At 46.2% G+C, this 13,562-nt stretch overlaps 1 protein-coding gene across 3 annotated transcripts; it reads right to left on the minus strand.

Moving 5' to 3' along the window:
* Positions 1-582: 582 nt before the first annotated feature.
* On the minus strand, positions 583-13,305 carry PBXIP1 (PBX homeobox interacting protein 1). 3 transcript variants are annotated; one of them, XM_081967939.1, is made up of 11 exons: positions 13,157-13,305; positions 8,837-8,933; positions 8,127-8,181; positions 7,831-7,919; positions 7,357-7,495; positions 6,865-7,107; positions 6,036-6,059; positions 5,680-5,750; positions 4,369-4,527; positions 2,495-3,489; positions 583-1,654 (listed from the first exon to the last, which is right to left on the minus strand). In XM_081967939.1, the coding sequence occupies exons 2-11, from the start codon at positions 8,897-8,899 to the stop codon at positions 1,594-1,596; spliced, it is 1,899 nt and encodes a 632-aa protein (XP_081824065.1). In that variant the 5' UTR covers positions 8,900-8,933; positions 13,157-13,305; the 3' UTR covers positions 583-1,593. The 3 variants fall into 3 exon arrangements, with proteins under 3 accessions (XP_081824065.1, XP_081824067.1, XP_081824066.1); XM_081967941.1 differs by having other exon boundaries at positions 7,858-7,919; positions 13,157-13,304; XM_081967940.1 differs by lacking the exon at positions 13,157-13,305 and adding an exon at positions 10,827-10,851.
* Between the last annotated feature and the right edge of the window lie 257 nt (positions 13,306-13,562).

Raw genomic sequence — 13,562 nt, forward strand, 5'->3', positions numbered from 1 at the left:
TGCTTCATTCTTTTTCCTTCCCTTTCTTTTTCATTCCTTTTTTCTTTTGCTCCTTCCTTCCTTTTCTTCTCCTTCCATTCTTTTAATTCCTTCCTTTTTTCTCTTCCTTTCTCCTTCTTCTTTCCTTTTTTCTTTCTCCTTCCCTTCCATCCTTCCTTTTTTCCTTTTTCCTTTTCCTCCTCCCTCCCTTTTCTTCTCCTTCCTCCCTTTTCTTTCTTTTCTCCTATTTTTCCCTTCCTTTTTTCTTTCTCCTTCCCTTCCATCCTTAGTTTCCGTTCTTTTTCCTTTTTTCTCCTTCCTCCTTTTTCTTCTCCTTCCTTCCTTTTCTTTTCTCCTTACTATTTTTTCCCTTCCTTTTTTCTTTCTCCTTCCCTTCCATCCTTAGTTTCCTTTCTTTTCCCTTTTCCTCCTTCCTCCCTTTTCTTTTTCTTTTCGCCTTAACTATTTTTTTCCTTCCTTCAGCCCTTTTCTTCTTCCCTTCCTTCGAGGCCGATAAACTCAAAGACGCTCTCCCCGTAATCTCATCCGGGCCCTGCAAACCGATCCCAGTACCCTTTCGTTTTCCAGAGACGTTCAAGAGACTTTTTGGGATTCTAAATCCGTCCTTTTATTGGCTGTTGGACACACAATGCGATATAACAGACGGGATTCGGGTAAAATTAGTGTGCGTGGAAGTCATGCGGAGAAAATGTGGGCAACTCCCTGGCATCTAAGCCCACGGGGTTGGGGATGGAAGGATTGGGGTCTGTGGGTCTTTGAACCCATTATAACAAAACAAGGCTAACCCACAAACAATTGTGACATTGTGTGATGCAAGCTGCATCATTTCTCCGCATCCCACACCTCTGATTTGGTGAGGTGCTGATTAGCCTCTCGCCTGCGCCTGATCAGCTTAACGTTGGAAGCAAGAAAGGAGACCTCAAGAATTGTTAGTTCAAAGATAAATTTCTGGGTGGGAGGAAGAAAGGAAAAAGGGAGGAGGCCAGAGAAATGTGCGTGTGGAAGGGCAGAGGGGAATATTTTTTCTTTTCAGCAGTCCTCGACTTGCCACGCTTCTTTTAGTGACAATGGACGTTTGAGGACAGTTTTTAACACACAGTTTTTCACACTTGCAACCTTCCTAGCATCTAGGAGGTGACGCGATCAAAATTTCAGATGCTTGCCAAACGACTCGCAACTTACGACAGTCGATGTGTGACCCCCGTTTTGTGTTAGGTGTTCTTCTCGTGTTAGGATCTTAATAACTGCAGCAATTTGCTTAAACGACAGTGGTGAGGAAGGTAGGCAAAATGGAGGGGGGGGGGCGGCGGTAAAGCTCACTCCGCCAACATCTTGCTGTACGACAGAAATGGTGGTCGTAAGTCGAGGACTGGCGGCATTTCAAACCCAAAATACAGACCGAAGAAAGGGGAGCTCAGATACATCGGCTAATAACTCACTGGACGTCACTCCTGGACGTATAAGATGGGGATATAAAGTTCGAAGGGCGGGGAGGGAGGAATGCCCCCCCCCCAAAAAAAACTTGAAGAAACTCTTCCCTTGAGATTTCCACCAATGTCCACGCGACCCTCGCCACGCCGGTCAAAAGACGGGCTAACCGTACGCCCGATTCTTAGGATGGCTCCGTTCTTTGGCGCTGTCTCCCCGAGTGGATCTGCAAGAAAGGGACCTGGTTATCACTTCACAGGGATCCCCGGGGATCACGTGAGATTTTAGGAGATCGTGAGGAGCAAGTTTACATACCTCCCCCCTGCACAACGCAACATTTCCGGACCTTGACACACCTGTTCTCAGACGATCCAAATTCTTCCAGCGTTAAATTGTGCAAATTTAATATTTAATCTAGGTGTGTTTGTGAGGATTATAACTGTTATTATGACATTGGGGAAGAGGGGGAGTTCTCCCAACGGAAATAAATGCGCCTCACTTTTGTAGAAAGCAGAATCGATTCCCCCTCTCCGTCGAGTGAGAATTTAGGTAGAATTTAGTCCAACTTCCCTGGGGACTTGGCTTCCGCCAGAAGGTCGTCAAAGACGCTCATGCGACCCTGGGGGCCCTGCGACCGTCATAAATAGGAGTTAGCTGCCATACGTCCGAATTCTGATCACGTTGACCACATGGGGATTACTGCAATGGTCATTAAGTGTGAATAACGGTCGTAAGTCACTTTTCCCAGTGTACTAAATAAATTGTTGAAAGTTGAGGACTATTGAGGTACCTATACTGCTTTTAAGAGAGGGGGGAAAGGGGTCTCCTAATGGGGAAATGAACGCACCGTCTCCAAATTAATCTCCCCTTGAGCGACTCCGCCTTTACACATTCGAGTTTGCTCGGCCGCCATGAGAACTAGAAGCTTAAAAGTCTTCCAAGCAAGCTTCCTTCTTCGCGGGAAAGCCATTAGCCATTTCCTAAAATACGACAGTGTCTCCCCCAGCCTTTTCCCGCCCGCGACGCTTCCTGTTTCCCCCCCCTTGCTCCTCCTCCTCTTCCTCACCTGCGTCCGGGGGCCGCCCCCAGCTGCTTCAGCATGGCGTCCTCAAAGTCGTCCACCCCGTCTTCGCTCACTCCCAAGTGGCGCGCCAGTTCTTCCAGGGCGTCTTCGGTTTTATCCAAAAAGTCCGCGAAGCCGATCCGATCGTGGACAAAGAGCCCGTCGCCGCCGAAAAACCCTCCCAGCACAGGGACCAACTCGCTGGCGTATCTCCCCCAGTCCAATCCAGAGAGATAATTTTGCACCAGTTTGAGGAAGGGGCCTTTCTGGACGGGGGCCAAACCGTCTCGGCGGGCGCATTCGGCGACCCCAGAACAACCTTGCGGGGTGGGGAACGGATGCTTGGCAAGCATCTCCCACAATTCCTGGGGCTCCATTGGTTTCCTGGCTTTGCGGGACCCCCGCTGGTGGTCTCCTCCTTTCGGGGTCTTTGTTTGGTGCTTCTTGGGGGGATGTGGCCCTTTACCGTTGGCTAGTTTGGGGTCCTCCCCCCCGTCCTGCTGCCGAAATTTCTCCTCCCCTTGGTGTTTCTTCTGCCACGGTTTGGCTCTGCCCTGCCTCGCTTTGGCGCTCTCTTTCCACGGCGCCCGGGGTTCTTTCTCAACCTCATTGAGGTCTACTTCCTTGCCCAGCCTCTGCTCCAGGTTTTTCAATTCCTCCATGGGGTTTTTTTGCATCAGCTTTCCCAAATCCTGACGGACCGAACCCAGCAAGGAACGCAGACGGTGGAGTTCCTTCTCCTGAAAATCAGGGCGACGAGAGACCGGTTCTTCTCCGGCATGCTGGCGGGACTTGGCATCGGCCGGGGTGTCCAGCCTACGGACCTTTTCCCGAAGAAGCTGGAGTTCGCCCCGGGCAGCCAAGAGGGCGGCAGTCTCCCTCTTCAAGGCTTCGGCCAAACGTTGGTTTTCCGTAGCCAAATTCTGCTGCAGGGAATCGACAGCTAATGTCTTGTCTTGGGATTTTTGCAGCAGAATTTCTAGTTCTTCCTTCTGGGCCTGTGAAAACAAGCAGTAAAAAAAAAGAGATTTTGCTCAAGATGTTACAATCCAAAAGGTCTTGTTTTTGTAGTCCACAAGGTTTTATTTTTGCAGTCCCCAAAAAAATTCTTATTTTTGCAGTGGAAAGTGTTTTGTTTTTCCAGTCGAAAAAGGTTTCATTTTTGCAGTCAAAAAAGGTTTATTTTCCGCATTTTTAAAAAAATGTTTTGTTTTTGCAAGCATGAACATCTTATTTTTGCAGTCCAAGCATTTTTATTTTTGCACTCCAAAAGTTCTTAATTACAAAGATTGTATTTTTGCAGGCAAAGAGTTTTCAATTTTCCTGGTCAAAAAAGTTATATTTTTGCAGTCAAAAAGGTTTCATTTTTCCAAGCGTCAAGATCTTATTTTTGCCGGCAAAAAAGGTCTTAAGTTATGTAGTCAAAACGTTTTTTTATTTTTGCAATCCCAAAAAAAATCTTATTTTTCCAATCCAAATGTTCTTAATTTCTACAATCACAAAGATCGTTGTTGGTTTTTTTTTTGCATTCAAAAAGGTTTTATCTTTGCGGTCCAAAAATATATTTCTAATCAAAAACGTCTTTATTTTAGCAGGTTTGGTTTAATAACCGCCCCGAGCATCTACGAAGAGGCAAAATATACCAGAACCAAAACTACAGAAAGGAAGTTGAGGAAGATAGTCCTCAACTTATGACCACAATCTAGAACCGGAACTTCCCAATGGGGTCATTAAGTGAGTCGCCCCTGATTTCACAGCCCTTTTCGCCAGACTTTGGAACAAACTCCTACAGCTGTTATTCCAATGCAGATTCTCTCCAGAGACCCAAAGGGGTCTCTTAATGCCCACCGATTGGGTGAAGACCCCTTCCCCATTACCTGGAGTTCTGCCTGCATGAGTCGAATATCCTGGTTTTCCTTGGCTAGCTTATCCAGCAAAACCCCCATGGCATCCAAGCTCTTCGGATCATCAGAAAAACCTTCCTTGCCTGCACGGAATTGAGGTTCTTTCGCCGACTCCAGGGAGCGGGACCAGTCCTGGGAGGGAGGAGGGAGGGAAGAAAAAATTGGGCAGAGATGACCTCTTGCTTGGCTATGATCATTTATTTTCATTTTACTTTATGATTTCTTTTGGTTTTTCAAGCATGTATGGGAAAACAAGGGCAAGTATGAATATAACATATAAACCAGAGGTTTATATTTATAACATATAAACCAGTTCAGACGAATAGGTAGTAACTTTCCCGGACAGGTGACTGTACCAGTTCTATCATCTTCATTGAAAAAAATGTAATCCCCCCCCCCCTTTTTTTAATAGTTTGCTCATGCCAGTCCCAGAAGATGGGCCGTTTTTGCAAAAACGGAGGCGTTTTTGCCTTCCCCCAGCCTCCAGAAGCACTCAACAGGGCTGGGGGGAAGGGGAAAATGCCCCTGTTTTTGTGAAAAACAGCACATTTTCTGCAAAAAATGGGGCCGTTTTTGCCTCCCCCCGACCCTGCTGAAGCCTGCGGAGTGTTCCTGGGGGGCCGGGGAGGGCCAAAACCTTTTTTTTTTCCTTACTGGGTAGCGTCAGAGTTTGGAGCAATTTTACCTTGAGTTCGTATCTATTGTTTGCCCGTGTGTTATTACGGAAAAGATGTAAATACAACAATGGAAGGAAGGAAGGGAAGAGAGGAAGAGAGGAGAGGGAAAGAGGAAAGGGTAAAGGAGAGGAAGAAAGGGAAGGGTATCAAGAGTAGGACAGACGTAGGGGAGAGGAAGGGGAAGAAGAAAAGAGAAAGGAGAGCAGGAAAGAAGAAAGTAGAGAAGAAGGGAGGGAAGGAGAAAAGGAGAGGAAAAGAAGATGGCAGGAAAACAAACTTGATTACACCGTTAAATCTTTAGGGGAAGAATGGAATTATAAATGTTAAACAATAGCTATGAGAATGTATATTTGTGAATGTATGCATGAGAAACAAAAGTAAAAACCTTTTTTAAAAAAAGACAGCTGCTTATTTTGTACTATACCCATATTTCTCTGTTTCTTGGCAGAGAAAACTTTTAATGGGTGACCTTGCCTATAGCTTCCTTGGCCTCCACGGAGCTCTTCGGTCTTCCTTTCTGCAGATGGACCATCCCAAATTCTGTCTCAATCCGTCCTTCCAGAGTCTGGATTAGGGATCCACCCCGTAACACCGTCATTTATCTTACCTGTCCGCTGTTGGCAGGAGGCGGCTCTCCTTCGTCAGAGCCGAGTCCCAGGTTCAGCAGGTCCAGGCCCCCTAAAGGTGGGAGGTGGGAGGGAAAAAGTAAAAAAATTAAATTAAATTATGGGGTTTTTAAAAAAATAGGGGTAGTCCATGCCCACCCCTGGGGTTTGGGGGGGCATTTTTGCAGCAGTCGTTCCGGTGAACGCAGCATTATTCCCTTAAGCGTGACCGATTCGCCTTTGACGATTATGTATGGCTGACTTAATTCTCCTTTCTGAGCAATGGAAGTTCTCTTCCCAACTGCGGTTCAACAGTCAAGGTCTACTGAAAAGCATGGAAGCCTCATCCCAAACTCACCTTCCTCGGTGTCAAGAAAGACCCCTGTAGAGAGAGAGAGAGAGAGAGGCAAAGAGTGGTTTAGGAGATTGGATGGATGGATGGATGGATGGATGGATGGATGGGTGGGTGGTCAGACAGACACAGAAGATATGATAGATAGATATGAGATGATAGACAGACAGACACAGAAGATATGATAGATAGATATGAGATGATAGACAGACACAGAAGATATGATAGATAGATGATAAGAGATAGATAGATAGAAAGACAGATAGATAGACAGACAGAAAGAAAAAATAGATAATGGAAAGAGAAAGAGGGGGGAGAGAAGAGAGGTGATATAAAGATGGAAGATAAGATGCGTGGATGGATGGATGGATAAATAAGATTCTGGTAGAGGAATAGATAGATTGCTAGACAGAGACAGACAGACATACAGTAGATAGACTGACAGACAGACACAGACAGATATGATAGATATGAGATGATAGATAGATAGACAGACAGACAGATAGAAAATAGAGAGAGGGGGAGAGAAGAGAGGTAATATAAAGACAAGATAGATGCATGGATGGATGGACGGATAAATAAGATTCTGGTAGATGATGAGATAGATTGATAGACAGATACAGACAGACATAGATACAGTAGATAGACAGAAAGATAAGACAGATAAAGATAGAAAGATATTTCAACAGCCATTTCAACATATATTTTGATAGATAAAGATAGATATCACACACACAGAGAGAGAGAGAGAGATGGATAGATACATAGACAGACAGACTGATGACAGATCATTGAGAAAATATACTCCCATCCACCCACCATGACTCCTGCTTACCCAACGTGGCCAAGACTCCGAAACCCACAACGGCTAAAACGGCCAGCAGCCACTTCACCCTGGAAAGCCCATCGTCCTCGTCCTCAGGAGCTTCCTTAGCTTGGTCGGGGGTCAGCTCTGGCCCCACCTGCTGGACGTCGTCCACGCGGCCTTTCCGTCGGCGCAGACCCTCGACGTCGGCTTCGGGGGAGGCCACCTCTTCCCTGACGCTGAAAGGAGCCTTCCGTTCATCTTTGGGGGGACCTACAGGTGACATCATGGAAGAGAGGCCCAGGCTCACACACCTGGCTTGACGGCCAGAGGGTCACCTGTGGACACCACACCTGCCTCCCCAGCCAATGGTTGTAAGGGTGAAAAACGGCCATAAGTCATTTTTTTCAGTGCCGCTGTAACTTTGGGATGGTGACTTAAGTGGACTGTTGTAAGTCGAGGACTACCTGCGTTTGTTAGAATTATTTAAGCCATTTCTCAGCTTTGAAAATGTGAAGCCACCTGTGGGGGGTGATTGCGAGAGGGGGAATCCTTCGTCCTCGGGATGTGGGATGCCCGTCTTCTCTTCATCCAGCAATAAGAGAGTAGATTCCTGGCTGGAAGGCTCTCTGGAAATCAGGTGAGCTTCTGGCTCCTGACTCTGGATGGGAAAAAGTTTGGAAGTTGGTCCCGACCGAGAAGTGATTTTTCTTTTATCTTTTTGTCTAGGAAGGAGGGAAGGGAAGAAGAGAAGAAAGGAAGGGAGGGAGGAAGGAAGGAAGGGAAGAAGACGAAGGGAAGGGAGGGAGGGTTTCATGTGTTTATGCCCCAATTAATGAAATCCCAGCGGCCGATTCCCTTCCCAGGAGCAAGGGCTAATCTTTCCAAAGGCAAGCGCAGTGAGATTTGGATAATTGCATTAATTTAAAGGATGGATAAGCAGTGAGTTTTCCACGCTACAGAGTTGTGGCTTGCCACACACACACACACACGCACCCCGGACCCACAATTTCCACATTCAACCTTTGATTTGTCTTCTTCCAGGTCCGGACTGTCCACGAAGAGCTCGCTCTCGGGCAGAGAAGCTGTTGGGGGACGGGAGGAAAACAACAACAACAACAGACACACAATGGATTGATTTTAACTCCAGAATCTTTCCATATTCCCCTTTCTTCATTTTAACCCCTACGTTGAATTTTCGCTGCCGAGGTTTTGCAGACATGGGTGGCGGGAAATCTCGTCTTCCCGTGTCCCATCCCCCCCCCCACGGTGTTAAATCATGGCTAACTCGCCTTCTAACTGGGTTTCTTCAGACGCTTCGAAACCAAGATCTTCCACAGCGGCAGCCTAGAGAAGGAGGAGGAGGAAGAAGAAGGAAAAGGAGGAGGAGGAGGAAGAAGAAGGAAGAGGAGGAAGGAGGAGGAGGAAGAAGAAGAAAGAGGAGGAGGAAGGAGGAGGAGGAAGAAGAAGAAAAAGGAAGGAGGAGGAAGAAGGAGGAGGAGGAAGGAGGAGAAGGGGGAGAAGGAAGAAGAAAGAGGAGGAGGAAGGAGGAGGGGGAGGAGGAAGAAGAAGAAGAAGGAAAGAGGAGGAAGGAGGAAGAAGAAAGAGGAGGAGGAAGAAGAAGGAAGAAGGAGGAGGGGGAGGAGGAAGGAGGAGGAGGAAGAAGAAGGAAGAAGAAGAAAGAGGAGGAAGGAGGAGGAGGAAGAAAAATAAAAAGAAGCAGGAATTAGGAGGAAGAAGAAGGAAGGAGGTGAAGGAGGAAGATGGAAAAAGAAGGAGGAGGAGGAGGAGGAGGAGGAGGAAGAGAAAGAGGAAGAAGAAGAAGAAGAAGAAGAAGAAGAAGAAGAAGAAGAAGAAGAAGAAGAAGAAGAAGAAGAAGAAGAAGAAGAAGAAGAAGAGGGTTATTGACAGGCCAGTGAACGCAAGGGACGGGGGAAAACCATGGTGGGAGACTCCTTGACATGCTCTGGAACTCTTTTCCACCTGAAAAGACTCTGCTCACCTCTGCTCCTGTGATCACCCAGCTGCTGTTCTCCAGCTCCTGAGAATTGGAACCTTCAGCCATCCCTTTTCATGCCCTGAAATGCTCAAATATCCACCTGGAGAGGTTAGGAAGGGAAAAAGACCAGAGGTCACGGTTTTCTTTTACGACCTTTCTCTCCGTCGTGGGAGGCGAAAATCGAGCACAAAATCGCCCCTTATCTGTTGCTAACCTTCCTAATTTAGCTTCAAGGGCCAAACCAGAAATCCTTCCAAACTTCTGGCGCCTGATCGAAATTGTACAGTAGGGGGGAAAAAATAAAAATTTGACTGGGAAATTAGCTTCAGCTTAACAAACTGGGAGCAAAGTTTATTGGAAATTGAATAAGAGACTATTGTTTTCCTTTCTCTGGCTGGTCACAGATGGCCCTAAGCGAGTTTTTTTCCACTGTGGTCTTTAGCTAAAAAGCTCTCCGGGGAAACTGACAATGAGATGTGTTTTAATTTAAAATAATAATAATAATAATAAATGCAACAGCACACAATGAAAAAAGAGAGGAGGAGGAAGGAGGAGGAAATTAAAACCCTCAGGTCCTGGGGCTTTTTAAATTTATTGCCATGAGAAGAAGAAGGAGAAGGAGGAGGAGAAGAAAAAAAGAAAAAGAAGGAAGAAGAGGGAGGAGGAGGAAGAGGAGGAAGAAAAGTGGAATAGAATCACAGAGTTGGAAGGGACCTTGGAGGTCTTCTAGTCCAACCCCCTCCTTAGGCAGGAAACCCTACACCCCTTCAGACAAATGGATAATCCAACATCTTAAAAAAAGATGTCGAAGGACAAAGATAGGTAACCAAATGGCCCTTTAGGAATGTAGTAATTAATTATTTTATTTTATTTTATTTATTTGCCACCCATCTCACTCTCAAAAGCTGCTCATTGGGGAAGACGGTCAGCTTATCCATTTAAAATAAAAAATAAGAACAACAACAACCTAAGAATTCTCCAAGGCACCTGAGGGCAGAACAAGAAGCAAGGGGTGGAAACTAATCAAGGAGAGAAGCAACTTAGAACTGAGGAGGAATTTCCTGACAGTGAGAACAATTAATCAGTGGAACAGAAGTTGCCTCCAGAAGTTGTGAATGCCCCAACACTGGAAGTCTTTAAGAAGATGTTGGATAGCCATCTGTCTGAAAGGGTATAGGGTTTCCTGCCTAGGCAGGGGGTTGGACTAGAAGACCTCCAAGGTCCCTTCCAACTCTACTATTGTATTATTGTATTGTATTATTGTAATAAAAGCATCTCCAGCCAGCAGAATTCAAGCAGACCTAACAGACAAGCAGCTAAGATTCATTTTTTAATTTATTTATTCAATGGATAATCCCGCTCATCCCGACTCCAGCCGGCTTCCGGAGCGAGTCAAAGCGACGAGATGAAACATTCAAGTATATTCCCAAAAAGGTTTTGTTTTCATTCCGTGCCCTCGTCGTGCCGCGGAATAGCCGGTGCAAGTTTTGGAAGTTGGACACCGCCTCCTAAAAGCCAATGTTATGCCAAGCTGGGTGATTTCCAGAAATAAACCAATAAATAAATAAATACAAGAAAAAGAGAGCCAAAAGTGAGATCCTGTCTGTAGCATCGTTTTATTTTCTCCCTTTAAAGACTAAGAAGAGACCGGGGTGTTTTCGAACACCATCCAGGCTGAGCTATTCTAATTCAAGAGAAAATGTCAAGAATCCAAATTATGTTGGTCAGCAGAGACGGGCGGTTAGCCAACCCTCGGAAACTTCAGACTGGCCGAAGTTATAAGGAGCAGCACTACCCAAGGGGGGGTAGAGGCGACCCCCAACTCAGAAACCCATTTGAACCCAGGAGCTTTGGACGGGAGGGAAAGCAAGGCAAAATAAAAATAAAAAAATAAATCCCAACCCTGAAAGAGACAGCAAAGAGGGGAGCTCCTGTATTAAAAAGTTAAGTTTCTTTCCAGGAATCTCTGCTTGCCCGCTTACGAAATTCTTACCATGAGACTCTTCTACTGCCCGAGAACAGCTGTCGAAGCAAGAGACAGACTGGGAGGGGGAGAAGAAAACAGGAAAGTGATATATTTTTAGCTTTGCTGAAGGCAAGTTAACAGGTGGAAATGGCTGGGCTGAACAGAGCAGAGGGGGGGGGAAAACAGGGAAGAGAGAGAGAGAGAGAGAAAAGAAAGAAAGTGAGAAATAGAGAAATAGAAAGTGAGTGAGAGGTAGAGAAAGAAAGAGAGGGAGAAAGAGAACTAGAAGGAAAGTGAGAAAGTATGTGAGAGAAGTAGAGGGAGAAAGAGAAAGAGTGAGAAAGAGAGGCAGAGATAGAAAGAGAAATAGAAAGAGTGAGAAACAGAAAGTGAAAAAGTGTGTGAGAGAAATATAAAGTGAGAAAGAAATAGAAAGAGTGAGAAAGGGAAATAAATAAATAGAAAGAGGGAGAGATACAAATAGAAAGCGAGAAAGTGTGTGAGAGAAATAGTGAGAAAGAGAGAAATAGAGAGAGAAATACAAAGGAGAAAGAGAAATACAAAGTGAAAGAGAAATAGAGCGAGAGAGAAATAGAAAGAAACGAGAAAGAAATAGAAAGAAAGTGAGAAAGTGAGTGAGAAAAATAGAAAGAGAGAGAGAGAAATAGAAAGAAAATGAGAAAGAGAGAGAGGGAGAGGGAAAGAGAGAAAGAATCCCAGGAGGGGAAAAAAGAAATCTGGATATTTTAAGGTGAAAATAGCCTTAAACAGGCACACTGGAAGATCTGGCTCTTTGCAAAGACCAACTTCGCATCGAAAATGTAATAAAAGAGGATTATTAGTGCAGAAAGTGCATTCTGCCACCGGCAGGACAAGAAGCAATGGATGGAGATTAATCAAGGGGTGAAGCGACCTCGAACCAAGGAGAAATTTACTGAAAGTTAGACCCACGAATCGGTGGAACAGCTTGCCTCCAAAACTGTGGGTTTTTAAGAAGAGATTAGGCAAACATTTGCATGAAATTGCATCATATCTCCTGCGTGAACAAGGGGGGTGGTGGACTAGAAGACCTCCGAGGTCCCTTCCAACTCTTTTATACCAGGTGGATCTTAAAATTTCCCTCGAGGCTGTTTTGAGAGCTGCGGTGCAGCACAATTTGCTTGCAAGCTACGCCTAGCGGTTAGGGAAAAGATGGGAGGGGGGGAGAAATGATTTTTTCCCGCCGCCAATTTTTTTTTGAAAAAGTTGGATTTCAAGACAAACTTTTTGTCTTGAAATCCAACTTTTTTTTCTCTTTGCAGCAAAGGAAGGGCAGGGAGGGAGAGCTCTCCGCTCTGCCCGCCTGCCAAGCAATCCTGATTATTGCAATATTATTATTTTCACAATCAAGGGAAGACCCAAGCTGCCACCTCGGAAGGGAAACCCCGAAGGGTAGCATCTTTTTTGTTTGTTAAATAAATACATAAAGAAAAGCTTTGGTGAGTGGCAGCTGACGCCTGGAAGAAAAAACGGTCAGCTTTTCCCAGCTTTCTTGCCAGTTGATGAACGGGCTTTTTTTTTTTGCCTCTTACAAAGTCCACTTGAAACTATCACGCTGGAGGGGGCGGGAGGGGGGGGAAGGTGCAAATTCACTGCCTTTGAAGGGAACGGAAATGGAAATATGCGGCAGGAAGCAAGGGTGAAAACTTGTTTCAAGGAGTTGAAAACAAAGCGAGCTTCTGCATTTGTTTACAGCAGGACGGTGAAAATTTCCAGAGAAAGGCAGAGAAGGGGAGAGGGAAAGGTCACCAAGCGGTGATCTTCCAGGCTTGGAAGGAGCCCTCTTAAGCGGAAGCCGCTTTGCAAACTCCTTGGCACAGCCTCGCCCTAAAACGGGGAGTCTCCCCTGTTGCAAATGCCCCAGGATGCCAAGGATGGGCAAAGCTGGATTTCCCCAGAGAAACAAAAGGAAACTAAATTAAACTCAATTGAAACAAATAATAACTTTCCAGCCCGAGGGGAAAAAAAACAAACAAAATAAAAATAGTAGCATAGCAAGAGGAGGAAAAAAAAGCAATTGAGGGGGAAAGATGGGAAGCTTCGCACGTTCACACGGGCGGGGGAAAGGCAGGAGATTCTATCGAAGCGCGCGGGGTGCAAGAACCCGCAGCATCCCCCCACCGAGCGGTAGCCATGGCAACCCTGCATCCCCCCCCCCCGCCCGCTCCATCCCTGATGGACCAAAAACCTCATTTCCAAACTTGGGAAAGTGCCTTTTTTTTTACAGGGAAGAGAGGGGGGAGGCTCTAAGTGTGTTTGGGGGGGTGTTCCTCCCCCTCCCCCTTTTGCCCCTACCCCCCCCACATCACACGGCTTACCTTAAAATCCAGGGAGGGGAGGGGGGGCTTTGCCCCGTTTGCGCCGAGCCGAGGGAAATCCGGACGCGGCTGGAAACTTTTGCATCGCAAAACTTGCACGGGGTGGAAAGGGAGGGAGGGAGGGAGGGGTGGGTGGTGGGAAAAGGGGCGGGGGAAAAGCTCGGTAGCCAATGGGGAGAGGGACGCGTCGCCAGCCGGCCAATGAGAGGCGCAGGGCTGAGAAAGCCTGGTAAAAGTTTTCTGAAAGTTGGGAGAAAGTTGAGAGAATTAGGGGGGAGAAAAAAAAGGGGGGAAGGGGTTTGAGGGGGGTTTGGGGACAAAGAGGGGGGTCGCCCCCTGCAGAAAGACAACCCGGGAGCGTTGTCCGAAAGGGGGCAGAAGCTTCCGATTTTAAAATATTGAAATA

Source organism: Natrix helvetica (assembly GCF_964273705.1).
Source record: "Natrix helvetica genome assembly, chromosome: 16".
NCBI classification, from domain to species: domain Eukaryota; kingdom Metazoa; phylum Chordata; class Lepidosauria; order Squamata; family Natricidae; genus Natrix; species Natrix helvetica.

Coding starts and splice junctions, on each gene's coding strand:
- PBXIP1 (XM_081967939.1), bottom strand. CDS start 8,899: ATGGCTGAAGGTTCCAATTCTCAGGAGCTGGAGAACAGCAGCTGGGTG. Junction 6,060..6,864: donor CGGAGTCTTGGCCACGTTGG/GTAAGCAGGAGT, acceptor CTCTCTCTACAG/GGGTCTTTCTTGACACCGAG. Junction 3,490..4,368: donor TCATGCAGGCAGAACTCCAG/GTAATGGGGAAG, acceptor TTGTTTTCACAG/GCCCAGAAGGAAGAACTAGA.